Source organism: Bombus flavifrons, chromosome 4, assembly GCF_040668555.2.
Source record: "Bombus flavifrons isolate JBK064 chromosome 4, iyBomFlav1_principal, whole genome shotgun sequence".
NCBI classification, from domain to species: Eukaryota; Metazoa; Arthropoda; class Insecta; order Hymenoptera; family Apidae; genus Bombus; species Bombus flavifrons.
The window spans coordinates 16,486,132-16,499,556 of NC_138445.1; the positions used below are offsets into that span (position 1 = coordinate 16,486,132).

General features: G+C 39.6%; 3 protein-coding genes across 9 annotated transcripts; 1 reads left to right on the forward strand and 2 right to left on the reverse strand.

Moving 5' to 3' along the window:
- Positions 1-1,073: 1,073 nt before the first annotated feature.
- On the reverse strand, positions 1,074-9,740 carry LOC138179022 (probable serine/threonine-protein kinase kinX). Of its 4 annotated transcripts, none has more exons than XM_069111430.1 (12): positions 9,455-9,738; positions 8,608-8,718; positions 7,950-8,101; positions 7,165-7,231; positions 6,806-7,053; positions 6,392-6,704; positions 3,274-3,751; positions 2,667-2,978; positions 2,504-2,562; positions 1,885-2,054; positions 1,508-1,670; positions 1,074-1,401 (listed from the first exon to the last, which is right to left on the reverse strand). In XM_069111430.1, the coding sequence occupies exons 2-12, from the start codon at positions 8,704-8,706 to the stop codon at positions 1,345-1,347; spliced, it is 2,118 nt and encodes a 705-aa protein (XP_068967531.1). In that variant the 5' UTR covers positions 8,707-8,718; positions 9,455-9,738; the 3' UTR covers positions 1,074-1,344. The 4 variants fall into 4 exon arrangements, 3 of the variants coding, with proteins under 3 accessions (XP_068967531.1, XP_068967529.1, XP_068967530.1); XM_069111428.1 differs by having other exon boundaries at positions 1,885-2,057; XM_069111429.1 differs by having other exon boundaries at positions 1,885-2,057; positions 9,611-9,733.
- Positions 4,442-5,938, reverse strand: LOC138179087 (uncharacterized). The gene has a single exon (XM_069111525.1). It carries the CDS (start codon positions 5,936-5,938, stop codon positions 4,784-4,786), a length of 1,155 nt encoding a protein of 384 aa, XP_068967626.1. The 3' UTR covers positions 4,442-4,783.
- An 846-nt stretch (positions 9,741-10,586) lies between the features above and the next one.
- Positions 10,587-13,341, forward strand: DEF8 (differentially expressed in FDCP 8 homolog). 4 transcript variants are annotated; one of them, XM_069111439.1, is made up of 8 exons: positions 10,587-10,948; positions 11,199-11,462; positions 11,543-11,834; positions 11,913-12,083; positions 12,225-12,278; positions 12,380-12,621; positions 12,694-12,929; positions 13,001-13,341. In XM_069111439.1, the coding sequence occupies exons 2-8, from the start codon at positions 11,259-11,261 to the stop codon at positions 13,242-13,244; spliced, it is 1,443 nt and encodes a 480-aa protein (XP_068967540.1). In that variant the 5' UTR covers positions 10,587-10,948; positions 11,199-11,258; the 3' UTR covers positions 13,245-13,341. The 4 variants fall into 4 exon arrangements, with proteins under 4 accessions (XP_068967540.1, XP_068967538.1, XP_068967539.1 ...); XM_069111437.1 differs by having other exon boundaries at positions 10,588-10,948; positions 11,036-11,462; XM_069111438.1 differs by having other exon boundaries at positions 10,588-10,948; positions 11,039-11,462.
- Positions 13,342-13,425: the final 84 nt, after the last annotated feature.

Here is a 13,425-nt window from a genome sequence, read left to right on the forward strand (position 1 = left end):
CACACTACCGTCTCGCTCTTCCTATACAATATCGAACGAAACTTTTATCACTTGTAATTTGAAAACTACGACATAGCAAGATTCTATATTAAAGGATTGAGCATCGATACCGACTGTTGCGACGATATTTCTTCAGAAAAATTGTCCATTAGACGATTGCCGGGTCTCTTCCGGTCCCAACTATGTGAGATACTCGTACTTCCACTCGGACAGCGTTTACCTCGGATCATCGATGGAGAGGAAAGACATTCCGAAAGGAATACTTTACGAAAACTTGGAGAAAAACTTAAGAAAAAGCATACGACAATTTGAGAATGACAGGTTCGAGTGAAATTAGGATGAAGCTAAAGTTGTCGATGAAAATATGACAAGATATACGCGAATATCCAGGATAGGGCGACAGTTGGTTCGGCCGAGGAACGTTATCTCATAATCGTGGCTCAAAGTCACAGCACGAAGCAGAATCTGAAATGCATTCGGCTGCGCGACCGGATGAGCCTAGATTTTCGTGCTGTCGAGAGTGGCTGCATTTTCTGCGCCGGTGGCGGTCACGAGGGCGCGAACTAGTTCGTGAATCATGCCTAGAATGCTTTACATAAATTGCTCGGGACCGACGTCACGTTCTCGGACCCTAAGCATGAGACGACTACCGCGTAGGACAGAGAAAGAGAGAGGAGAAAGAACGTTCGTTGGCCACGGCAGAAGTGACTCAGCCCCCTGTACGCATGCGGGACACGGTTCGGAACAGAGTCGGAAACTCCGGAAAGGTGAAAGTATGCGCGACTCATCCGCGAGTCGAGCCAACTCGTGTCCTCGGATATCCTATTGCGCGAAAGGATCTTGCGTAAAGCGCGCCAATCATTCGGATTACTGCGTCGAAATGGAACGATCGAATCATCGCTTCGATGAGAAACTTTGCCACCGACTGCGACGTCTTCTTGCGCGATTCCGTGAATTTTTTATGACGTGGCCGATTATCGTGTTTCGACAACCTACTTTACACGTCGAGATAGTAAAATACCGATACTGGTGGAAGAAAGATAGACGGAAGGATGGTATTCGTTGAAATGACGTTTTACGAAAAAGAATCAATCCTTTTATTAACGCTCAATCCGTATAACATGTATATACGACACGCACACGTACTTAATAATTAACCTTATGTTTTATATTTGATACTTTCGATCGCAGCGCACGTATTCGTATCTTTTTCCTCTTTTTCCTTTGTCGTTTCTTAAGTATCGTTCGGCCGTACGTCGATTAGTTGCGTCCGATCGTTATTTATTCGATATCTTCATGGCGCAAGAAAGAATTCTATTCTTTCATCGTCGATGTCTCGTGGGTTCAGTGACTGACGCTTCGAGTGCTCCTGTCATCCGCGATGCTCAATGCTGGAGACTTCTGAAATAAAAAGACACGCAGCACCGCTTTCAGATCGGCCCTCGAATATTTTTCTTTTCTTTCTTTAACGACCGGAAAAATTCTTTAGATCTTATCGCATACGTACGACCCTCTCGATTATGTCTTCCGCGGCGTTTACTTTGGCAGGTCTAGCTGGAATTCCTCGTTTCGGTTCTCGCTCCATCTTATGAATCATCTTATAGACGCTCGAGTTCATTAAGTGATCGTAGTTCGGTAGATTCGTTTTCTCGTACTTTTTGAAGTTCACTCTGCGTTCATAAATCACAAAGATTACTAATAGTTCCACCAAGATAATTAATCACGTAACCTGCATCGTCGTTCTTCTTGCTGTAACTCTCGGTGAAACCTAACCACATACTTTCAGACGTACGCGCGTAAATGCACGAAGCAACCGCATTGCGTTATTAAATCATTATCGTAGGAATGCAAATTCACATGAAATTGATAAAAAGTTAAGCTTACCCTAGAGCTCTGCCTCGAATCACTTCCGCCTGGGAAGATAAAACCTCGGCAATCATTTCGTCATTGAAGAAATCATTCGGACACCTCCATCTGCGGCCGCGCGTAAGTTCGACCTGCTTAGCCTGGGGCCAGAGATCTTGCGAACGTTTTCTCCCTCGTTGCTTTACTCTCTGCTGCAAACGTATGAAAAACATCATTCCACGATCCATAGCTATTTAAATTAATCGTTTCTTCACGATCCAGGAATGCTTTTGACACGGGGTTACGAAGGAATCCGCGTGCTTCCCGTTCAGACGTTCAATGGAATGTACGTGGCACAGATAACTTCATCTTCACGAAGTGTAAGGATACAATTAGGGAAACAAATTAGTGTTTCTCACGTTACGTTATTAAATTTTTAGGTTCGTGTTCTGTTTTCTTTTTTGTTTTTTTTTTTTTTCTAGGATAACTCAAGAAAGAGAGATGCATTCTTTGATATTTGTCGAAGAACGACGAAATTCTCCAATACATCGATGCGATTAAGATAAAGTACAGGATGCTGGAATATGCTAGATGACACAGTGTAAGAACAAGAGTTACTGCACATTCAATCTACATTCCGTATCATTCTCTAGAATACCTGCAACTCCTGAATAACTTGATCTTTTGCCGATAGATTTGGATCTGGTTCGAAACTGCCTATAATACACATCGCCTTGTTTCCGTTATCTTTCTTTCACGATAGTAGTTTGTAAAGATCGTTTTATCGATCGATGCGACGACGAGTTTGTTTAAATATTTACCATGAGAAGAAGGTGCAGGGCTCGGCGATTTCAAAACCTTCGTCTCGTAAGAAACGACAAATTTCTTCACTCTGCTTCCTTCTTCGCTCTTTACGGACAGAGTTCCTTCCAGTTCCTGCGTCTCGGTCTCTTCATCGTCTTCCTCGCTGGCACGAACGATTTGCACGTGTTCATCGGAATAGGCCGAGTACGAAATATCTTCGGTGTACTCGGTCACATCGTGTTCCTCCGTTTCCTCCAGTTCCTCGTGTTCCTCGTGTTCCTCGTGCCGTTCTTCCGATTCTTTCACCTCCTCCGCATCTTCTCGCGCTTCTGAAAAATCAAACAAACGAGCCCATCGTTTCATCGTACAACTCCAGAGCGATAACTATGCCGAAAGAGTTTCGAGTTATGCGAGGAAGGAACGCGAATGGCTGGCAAATCGAATCGAAGGCAGTCTGGTTGGTTTCGCAACGAAACATCGGTTAGGCCGGACGTAGTTGACGCTTGGCAGCTCTTCAAAAGTCGCGAACGCGTAAAATTTGAAAATATGCGTGTGCGTAGGCTGGCACGAGATACCGATCGAGGCTTATTCGCTCGAAAATGTAATCTTAGAGAGCGAGCATACCTCGTCGCCCCTCGTCGTTGTCAGTGGCGCCGTTTTGTACGCCGCTCAGCTCCATGATCTTCTGCAGTTGCTCCGACACGATTCTCAGGTGACTCTCGATCTCGCTCGGTAGCTGCTTCAACGCCAATAACTGTCGTTGAACGTTCTCCAGCTGTTTCTCCAGGTTAATCTCCGTACTGACAAGCTCCTTGATCTTCTCTTTATCGACTTTCGCTGCCACGTTCGCCATCTCTTTCTCGATCTCGCTCAGAATAGATCCCTGTGTCGTTCGCTCCTGCTGCGTTTCCTCCTCGTGAACGCTTGCGACCTCGGCGTTTCCCTCGTTGCACGGTATCGTTTCTTCCGGTTGCTGCTCGGTTTCGCTTTCCTCCGGCTTCGATTCGGCTTTCGACTCGGCTTTCGATTCGGGACGCGACTCGAGCTCGCGTTCTTGATCCGATCTACAGCCGCTTGGCTCTGGAGTGGCCGATGGTGTCGCCTGAATTCAGACAACAAACTATGTACAGAGTATACAGGGCTCGTGGATGGTTCGTCCGGTCTGTCGTGCAAAGACACGGGATCGAAGTGCATACGGAACGCTTTTACCACCTGCGTCGCGTTGTTACGCTAATTTACCTGTTATCGCTTAACAAGCGAATCGGTTCTTTCGATCGCGTCGTTTGATCTCGAGTTACGTATGCACCTTCGATCCATTCGTCATCGTTTCTGGAAAACAGAATGGGATTTTGGGGAGAATCGTGATCCCGGGCGAAACGCAGCGTCCTAATTGCTTCATTTTGATATTAAGGGAATTATTATCGAGAATTTTAGCATTGGGTGCATCCAGATATACGCATTTTATTTCGAATGTACTTTTCTCTCGACAATCCATCGTGAGTACATTGACATTGAGGTAATTATACGTAGATATTACATGCATCGATCTGCGCGTGCATGATAACGCGAGATTTCTGTACACTCGTTAGACTAGATATCAATGGATCGACGTGCGAGCGCGATCACTGAACTTCTTTAAGTACATACTACGTTACGTATACTTGCAGGACCGTGCATTTTACCATGCATTACCTTAAACATATATGCTACGTCTCTTTCGTCAGCTGGTTAAATAAAATATGTAACGTTTAACAGACAAACTACTTTCACAATTTTTCCCGCAAAAGACAAGTTTAGTTTATGTTTTTTTTTTTTTTTTAGTCGATGGATAAATTTTCGTTGTCCGGCTGCTGCACGGCCCTGGAAACAAGTATAATTGGCTATCTCTAGTTACGAGAGAAAGGTTACGGTTACATTGGACAGAAGATACAACACACACTTTTACGAACGACGAACACTTTTTCATTTTTTTTATACGTTTACAGATGGTCCATGATGATCTAGCGTCTGTTAGGGATGTCCTAGAACAAGTGATGTCGTTTTAAATCTAAACATAATCGTAATCATTAATAGTACCGTCTCGAATCACCTTATCTAAATAGACGTTGATTAGACTGTTTACTCGATACGAATATTACTTGTTGTACATGTACAGCAAAATGATCGAGGTACAAGGGACAAACGCATATGCCACTAATCTAGTGAAATCCACGCCTATACGATTCGTTAGACCCTCGTAAAGAATAGTGGGCACGAAAGATAGCCTACGACCGTCACGATCGTTATCCTGGATCATCTTTTTATCGTTAATCGTTCGATCGGCCGATTCTCTGGTCAACTTCGTAGGAAGCCAATTAAAGAGATAGCTTCCGAAAGTATCGGAGATATTGGAAGAGCCGGCAGATATGCTACCTCTGGATGATCTTGAGAGTCGTCTACTGCCACGGTGAAAAACCTCGGCCGAGATAAAGTCTTTGGAGGAACGGATCAAATTGGAGAGGACGTCGTCTTCTTTCATGGACGACACGGGCGCGTCGGTTTGGCGCGAGTTCAAGGACGAACAGCCTGGAATAACGACGGAAGAATCGGAAATACCTCGGACAACCTGGCAGCGAATGTATTTTACGATTAAACCAAGAGCGTCCAAGTGGTTTTTAAGGATACGTTCGACGTAACGAGTTCGAGCGAAAAATTTCTTCCTCGACGAGACAACGGTTGAGCGTGCCGAGAAACGATCGCGAAGATCCTGCAAATCGAAGAATACGTTTTCCAACAGATACGTCTCTAAATAACGACCTTTCGTTTTAATCATTGTCGAGCTTCTCCTTCTGTCTTTCCTGCCAACGTCCTTCAAACACGCTACGTCTTTGACATAGTTGATCAAACGGACAAGATTGCGCGAAAGAATGCGCCGAATGTAATGACCTTTAAAGTACAAACGTTTATCAATTTGTGACTTGGGTTTTATAGAATTTCCGATGACCGTCGAATATCCTTGTTTGAAATATTTCAGAATGTCGGAACGAAGGCGAACCGCGATAAAGTTTCCGCTTCGAGCAAGTATTTTCTCCGCGTAACGAGTTTTTCTCAACGAGATTCCTCTGTTTGATAACCTATCGAATAATTTGCTGGAGGAAAAGCTATCGGTCTTCTCGAACAATCCGTCGATCATTCGCCTCATCCAATTATCCTCTCGTTTCAAGTACGTCTCAAGGTAACGACCTTTGATCCTGGATTTCGAAGATTTCTCGATGCTACAGCGACGTGGAAGTTGTTGAAGCTGCTCCATGCTGCGACCGCTCGATCGCACAGCGTCGCTTTCCTGGAACCGTTCCCTGAACGAAGGCTTTACTTTAATCGCTTTCTTAACGTCACCGTGGCTTTTCTTCCCGAACAAACACCTTCGGAAGTAATGCCCTCTCGTACAGAAGCTCTTCAACTTGCACTTGTTCGGCGCACGTCGCGCTAACGCTACCTTCTCTCTGCGTTTCGATAACTGTACCGGGGATGTAACATCCGATCCCAAGTTCGTACAAGTTTCAGGTTCGGTATCGAGAGAAGACTGACTCTGGCAAATCTCGATCGGAAGTTCGAGACATGGAGAGGACGACAACGTGGAACGCGCGACGATTGGTTCGAGCGTTTGTTGCGAGCATAAACTATCATCGAGCGGTATGGACAAAACGATCGACGAATCGTTTCCCTCGATTTTCGTCTCCATTTCAATATTTTCCATGTTTACCTCGGGAGTAGGTGGTTCCGGAGTACTTGCGTCCTCAGGTTTCAGCAGACCCTTCTCTAGTAGTCGGTCGGTCACGCTCCGCTTTTTCTGCTTCTTTATCACCACTTTGTACGACTCGACTTCTGTCTCTTCTTGTTCCTCCTGTTTCTTACGAGGCGTCGGTATCGGTCTTTGTGGTTTTTGCAGAAACACCGAGGTACGTCTCAACTGTTCGACCAAAGGTGGTTCGGCTGTGGCGATATTCTGAAGTTCTTCGATCACCTTCGATTGTTTCAGAGCAGTGACGCGGGGCTTGAGTTTCTTAAAGTTCACCCTGGAATGCGTACGTTATTAGATCTCGCCGATAACGTAATTCTTCGTTATCCGTTTTTAACGATAGGAGAAGGAGGACAAGTAAAATAACCAAACGTATACCCCAAAACGCCTTTGTCGGTCAAAAGTTCCTCTTCTTCGAGGATCAATTGCGCAATCTCGTCGTCCGTAAGATTCTGATTCGGTACGATCTCGCTGTTGGCGTCCTTAGGCTTGTCCGGGAGTGGTTCCACTTCTGGCTTCACCTCCTCTTCGCCCTGCTTTACTTCGCACGTTATTTCCTCGTGCCGCTCGATCACAGTTTCCCCTTTCAGTATTTGCTCTGGGAAAACAGGTGGCAAATCTGCGAGCTAACGAACGTGTTTATGAAGGTCGATCAAACAGGCAGAAAATTTGAATTTTCAATCGAAGAAAATATTCAAGCAACATCGAATTCATGGACATTGTCTTAAGATACGTACCGGAATCTTATAGGGCACAATGTTCTCTTCGGACAACGCCTCCACAGCCTTCAGCGAATCTTCTTCTCTGTGTAACACAGTCGTACCTGATTAATAGTGTTTCGAATTGAAATGTTTCGATCGATCTGTCACGCGTGGTCTGTACACTGTTCCGTGAACAGCGATCTTCTAGGTGAGTGGAATTGGAACGGGGAACGAATTTAACTGCTTTTTGAAGCTTAATGCGAGCCGGTTCACGCGCGAAAGGGTAATGAGGGATCGTGGAACAAATGTGTGCGGTGTAAATGCCAGCAATAAAATCGCCAACCAATGATAAACAGATTTCATTCTGGGTCACCTATTTATAAGTGTTGCAATTCTCGTTACCACACGTTGCCCGTACGCTGGGATATTCTTGCTGCGACTCGTTATAATAATGCGTACGAAATATACAGGGACATCGATATGTTTTTCCCATCTTTTTCAATCTTTTTCCTTTTTCGTTAAAATATTACCGATAATTCATCTAATAAATTGCCGTGTAATGTAAATTTCGGTAGCGTTCATCGAAGGATGTTCGTCATGAATCATGAGGTACTCGAAATAAAGTTGCAGTTAAAAGTAGTTCAAGTTAAGCTTGCCCTCCAAGCGGGTCAATTCAGTGTAACGATACAGCGTGTCGTTGACATTGATATCGAATTGTTTTCATGGCTAGCTAGTAGATCTACTTTCGGTAGAAATCCAACTACTCTCTTCGAGGAGTCGATGGATTCTCTTCTGTGCACCCCTTTCAGGTAAGTACTTACCTCTGTACACCCAGAACAAAATTATTCCCTGCTCGCATTAGTTCCTCGTGTGCCTGACCGTGGGTCAAGCTACTGATGGGTTGATCGTTTAATCTCACTACCACATCGCCGACTTTTAAACCCATACATTCTGCCAGGCTTCCCTCTGTCACCTAAGAAATATTTCTAAATCGATTTCCATTTTTATTCGATTTATGTATTACTAAAAATATGTAAAGATTGAAACTCGTTAGAATCATACGATTCGAGAATAATTATCAATGCGTCTCAATATGCAATATGTATGTACATATATTTACAGTTACGGTTGCACTTTCACTTGAAATACCGCAGAGTCGGTAATGCAGGTATTTCTACCAATTCTATCTTAGAATTATTCTACCTTACCGATGTTTCTAAAACATCGGTATCATGAAATACTCCTGCAAGTATGCAACCTATTATACTTTCGTGCATTAGGTTACACGAACGTTTATTGCGCAGTAATCTAGTAATCTATCTGCTAGTAATCTAAAATTCACGTGTATCAGTTTCATATTAATTATTCATCGACTATTTAAACTAAAAGCTATTACTTATCTATATGTCTGTGTACATTTGTATCAATACATTTAAGTAATAAAAAGACAATATTTGATATATAATATAAAATACGTACTCTGATCACAGTCAGCGGTTGTGGAAAATCGCTTCCACCCGCCAATCGAAATCCCCATGGTGTGTTGTCAAATTTTGTGAATTTTATGCTGATAGCCATGTCGTTCTACATCTGAAATTCACGTTTTCGCAATAACATTAAACCGAAACAGTTTGCGGCACTTGAACTAGTACGTCATTAACTTCGAAGAAATTAGTCTCTAAACCGATTTCCGTGCCGATTTAATCGATTATAATGCAAACGAGTGGAAGTTAATTATTACATGAGAGTGAATTTTGTAGAGTTGTTTCACGGACCGTACTAGGTGTCCGAGTTGCCCGAAATTATGCGCATTCGAATTTCGAAGAATCTGCAGAGAGCTTCCCATCACGAACAGTAAGTTTAAGAAAGTATAATTTACGTGAATTAATAAGAATTTTGACATTGACATTCTCAAAGTTATCAATTAAGGAAAACGATACCACATTGAATAAGACATACAATGATGTATATGGACCAACGGTAGAAAGAATTCGCATTCGAAAGTTTTCCTAAATCTCATTCTCGTTACGTAACGCTGATATAAAAAAGTGACAGGAAACAAACGATTAATATTTTTAAGACTTGTGGTAATTCTATAATCTTCCCGATCGGTTTCCGAGTATCGACGACGTTTCGAATTAAATCTACTTTCCCAAATTTGCTTTTCGGCGATTAAAAAATAAGAAAAAATAAAAAGGAAAGCGTTTGGAACGCGGCGGCAACCGAGAGGAATTCGTAGTATGTACACGGAAGTGGCCGCGCACCGGCCGAAACGAATATAGTTTAGTTAGTGCGCGAATTTACAGAATGATTCATGGTTACTTGCCAGTAAGTTGCGCGAGTAATCGCTGAAGAATCGTTGTATCACGATGCACGCTAAATACACACCGAGGAAAATTACTATATCACTGGATTCATGGATCGGAAGCGCGCGGCCAACAACCGGATCGGTCGATACGGCGGAAGAACCGATCGAACGAACCCGGCCAACTCTTCAACACGCACAAAACGGTGTCACGATAATGTTTGCCAGAAGGCGATCGTAGCTACCGACTTCAACTCCACAAATACACGGCCTCTTCTCTCCTCAACCTCCCGTCCCCTGTTCCCCTTGTTATCCAATCGTAAAACAGTAGGAAGCAGGCTCGATCTATTTACTGATCGATTTATTTAGATTCGGGGCCTCGATTTCTTCCTTGTTCTACGGACTCTTTCGCTCTCGCTGTTACTCTTTCGTAAAGTAACGATATCTATCCTTCTCTGTGACAAAGAGACCGAACAACCTTTTTTCATAATTTCGCGCCGAGATCAAAAGAACCGCGAATCGATTTAAAAATCGCAATGCACTCCTGCCATCTATCAACGTATTGAAAATGTCTGAATTCAGTTCTTTGCATTAAACGCGCGAAACTTATCGGTGCAAATTTTAAATATAAGAATTAAGAGACAAATTAATCGTTATGTTACTTACAAAATTTTTATATTTTACGACAATAATGTAATTTATATTTATGCGTCGTGTGATACGTTATATGCGTATCTGTATCAAATACTTGCGACTTAAAGTAAGTATGTATAAACTATATACATACTTAATGTAGGAGTACTATAAGTATATAAACACTTAATTGACAAACAAATTAAAGTAAAAAGATATATGAGTATATGAGATATATGAGATATATGAGAGTATGAAAAATATTATAATGTAGATTTTATTCTAATCGACGTAAGCTCACTGTAATCGTTCAAAGCCTATCTTTCGATTAAAAATAAAATTTATACATTAGAAACGTAAACTTTAGAAATGTAATTAAACGTTGATCTTTTATATATAATTTATTCCATTTATCAATATACCTACATTTTTTGTACATAAATGATCTTCATTAAATATAATATGATATTGTAAAAATTTATAAAAAGCAACGTATAATCTGTGTTACGGTTATAATGTATAATTTATTCTCTTCTTTTTTTATTATTCATATACTAACGATCAATTGATATGATTACATTGCAAGAAACGATTATTCGATCGAAAATCTTTTTTTCGCTAATCATTTTCTAAGTTGATAAAAGCATAATACACACTCTCATAATAAATAGTGAATATATGACATTTGCGCTGACAGATGTCGGTAGTTCGCAAATTTGTTATGCCTATATGTAAGTACCATTTATACTACATACAACATGAAAGTAGCATGTATATACGTTAAAACATAATAATTCTGTATCATAGAAGTAAAAATTTAGTTAAATATTAAAGTGCGCATAATTTAAGGTGTTCAGAAATTTACATGAAACGATATATCAAGTAAGTATTACCAGTATTACACTTACAAGTTTTAAGAAAAGCTAGGTATGTAATTTATAGCTTCATTTAACATTTTATGCTTTTAAGTAGGTGCCTATTATAACATGTTTATAAATTACTATCTTTTAATAATTATGATATGCTAATATCTAAAAATTTCTGTCATTCACAAATAAACAAATAAATGAATATTATTATCGGCTATAAGCATATATGATATTTAAAGTATTTATTTAATGGTTAATAACAGTCAACAAAAGTAACTACAAGAATACTTCCAGCCTATAATTGACTACAGTATCTATGGAAAATGGTGGATATAAAAAATAATATAAATAAATCATACGATTCTAATCATGAATCAAGAACCAGAATCAACAGTTCTGATACTGTGCCATCAACACCTTCTTCGTCGTCTGATTATATGACAGGAGAAGCAGATGATAGTTCAGACAGTAAAGCTGCTATACCTTTTAGTTTAAAATCAGTGGAAACTGTACTTTCATTATCTAAGGTATGAAATAATTTATATAAATATAATATAACAGATATTGTAATAATTCTTTGTTTCATTTAATTATATTTCACTTCTAGGCTACTTCTGAAGAATATCTTAAAGATATGATAGAAAAATGTAAGCAAATGGTCTTAGAAAGTGCAGAATGTTCTGATGAGCGAAAATGGCTTGTTAGACGATTAATTGAATTACGCTTAAGAGTACAAGAATTAAGAGAGACATCAGAAGAAAATTTGCTTGAAACAGAAGTCATTTTAGGACATCATTTAGTACCACAAAAATATTATATAACTACTTCTGGGCCTGTATATTGTGATCATTGTAGTGGAGCTATTTGGACCATGCTCCAATCATGGTATATGTGTAGCGGTAAGACTCGTTAAAATATAATTTATTATCTTTAAATGTGTGTTTCCATGATGTTTAATTTTTACTATTTTGTTATAGATTGCAAATTTTGTTGCCATTGGAAATGTCTAAATAATATATGTAGAGTGTGTGTTCATGTAGTTGCTAGTGAAGCTGGTGGTTATACTTACACAAAAGACATTTGTCCTGAACAGGGTTTATCAAGTCAGAAATACAGATGTGCTGAATGCAAAGTTCGAATAACATTTAGTAAGTATATTCATTAATAAACACATTATAAGTGGTATATTATTAGATTAAAATAAACTCACTTTAGAAAAGAGTAACTTTCTATGTACAAGAGATATTCTACATTGTTGTGATGTAGATAAACCATATTTTTATTACAAGCTTTCTCAAAAGGACTATCTTTATCTTGTTTTGGCAGTCCATTTAAAAATACAGGTAACATACATAAGGGAAATTTTTGCAAATATGGGTTACAAATGAAAACATTTTTTTTATGTATTAATATTTCTTTTAAAATACGTTATTTGTAAATATAGAATCAGCATGGATTGAACCCCGTCTTTGTGACTATAGTGGATTGTATTATTGCCAAAGATGTCATTGGAACACTGCAATGGTAATTCCTGCAAGAGTGATTAGAAATTGGGACATGGAACCAAGATTTGTTTCCCGTGCTGCTGCACAGCTTTTAACACTTTTAGAAGAACGTTCTGTTTTGTTACTTGAAGAATTAAATCCAAAATTATTTACTTTAGTTCCAGATCTCTCTGTAGTGAAGGTAAATTAAATGATTATGACTTTGCATTAGAAAAGCAAAGAGTTTTATTAATTAAAAATAAATAATAAACAGAGGATGCGGGAGGAAATGCAGATGATGAAACATTACTTAGTTTTGTGTCCAGAAGCTAATAAACAAGGATTACCATGGAAAATTGGAATACGCACTCATATGATAGAAAACTCGGGAAATTATTCGATTAAAGATCTCGTTGATCTTAATAATGGAGTACTCTTAGAAGAAATTCGTACCGTGTATGATATTATGCACACTCACATTACAGAACAGTGCGAATTATGCAAAGCAAGGTAAACTTCAATGATCGAAGATACTCTGTGTAAGTTATTTTATAACTAAGCCACTAAATGTTAATGTACAGAGGTCATTTATGCGAATTGTGTGGTAATGATGAAATTATATACCCGTGGAATGCAAGTTCTATCACTTGCCGTCAGTGCTCGGCTGTTCATCATCGTGCATGTTGGTCGAAACAAAATCACTGTTGTTCACGATGTACAAGGCTTCAAAAGCGACGTGCTTTGCAAGATAAACAAACTCTGGACACAGATGATATTACAGAAAATGGATTGAATGCGAATGAATCGCTAAGTGATACAACATAAACGCTAAATATAGTCATGCTTATTGTGATTTGTGTATATATATATATATAATGTTTTGTGCAATTCTTTTATAAAATAAAACTGATTTTTAAAAATTCGTATCTATATATTCTATAATATATATGATATCTCAGCATCTATTTTAAATAATAGAAGATAAATATTTTTAAGTAAATCTGTT

Bases quoted from the DNA above. Each gene is read 5' to 3' on its own strand.
- LOC138179087 (XM_069111525.1), bottom strand. From the start codon at position 5,938: ATGGAGCAGCTTCAACAACTTCCACGTCGCTGTAGCATCGAGAAATCT.
- LOC138179022 (XM_069111428.1), bottom strand. From the start codon at position 8,706: ATGGCTATCAGCATAAAATTCACAAAATTTGACAACACACCATGGGGA. The intron at 2,979-3,273 runs GTATGCTCGCTC...TTGATTTTTCAG, and splicing joins CAACGACGAGGGGCGACGAG to AAGCGCGAGAAGATGCGGAG. The intron at 1,402-1,507 runs GTACGTATGCGA...TTTTTATTTCAG, and splicing joins AAGACATAATCGAGAGGGTC to AAGTCTCCAGCATTGAGCAT.
- DEF8 (XM_069111439.1), top strand. From the start codon at position 11,259: ATGGTGGATATAAAAAATAATATAAATAAATCATACGATTCTAATCAT. The intron at 11,835-11,912 runs GTAAGACTCGTT...ATTTTGTTATAG, and splicing joins ATCATGGTATATGTGTAGCG to ATTGCAAATTTTGTTGCCAT. The intron at 12,930-13,000 runs GTAAACTTCAAT...GTTAATGTACAG, and splicing joins TGCGAATTATGCAAAGCAAG to AGGTCATTTATGCGAATTGT.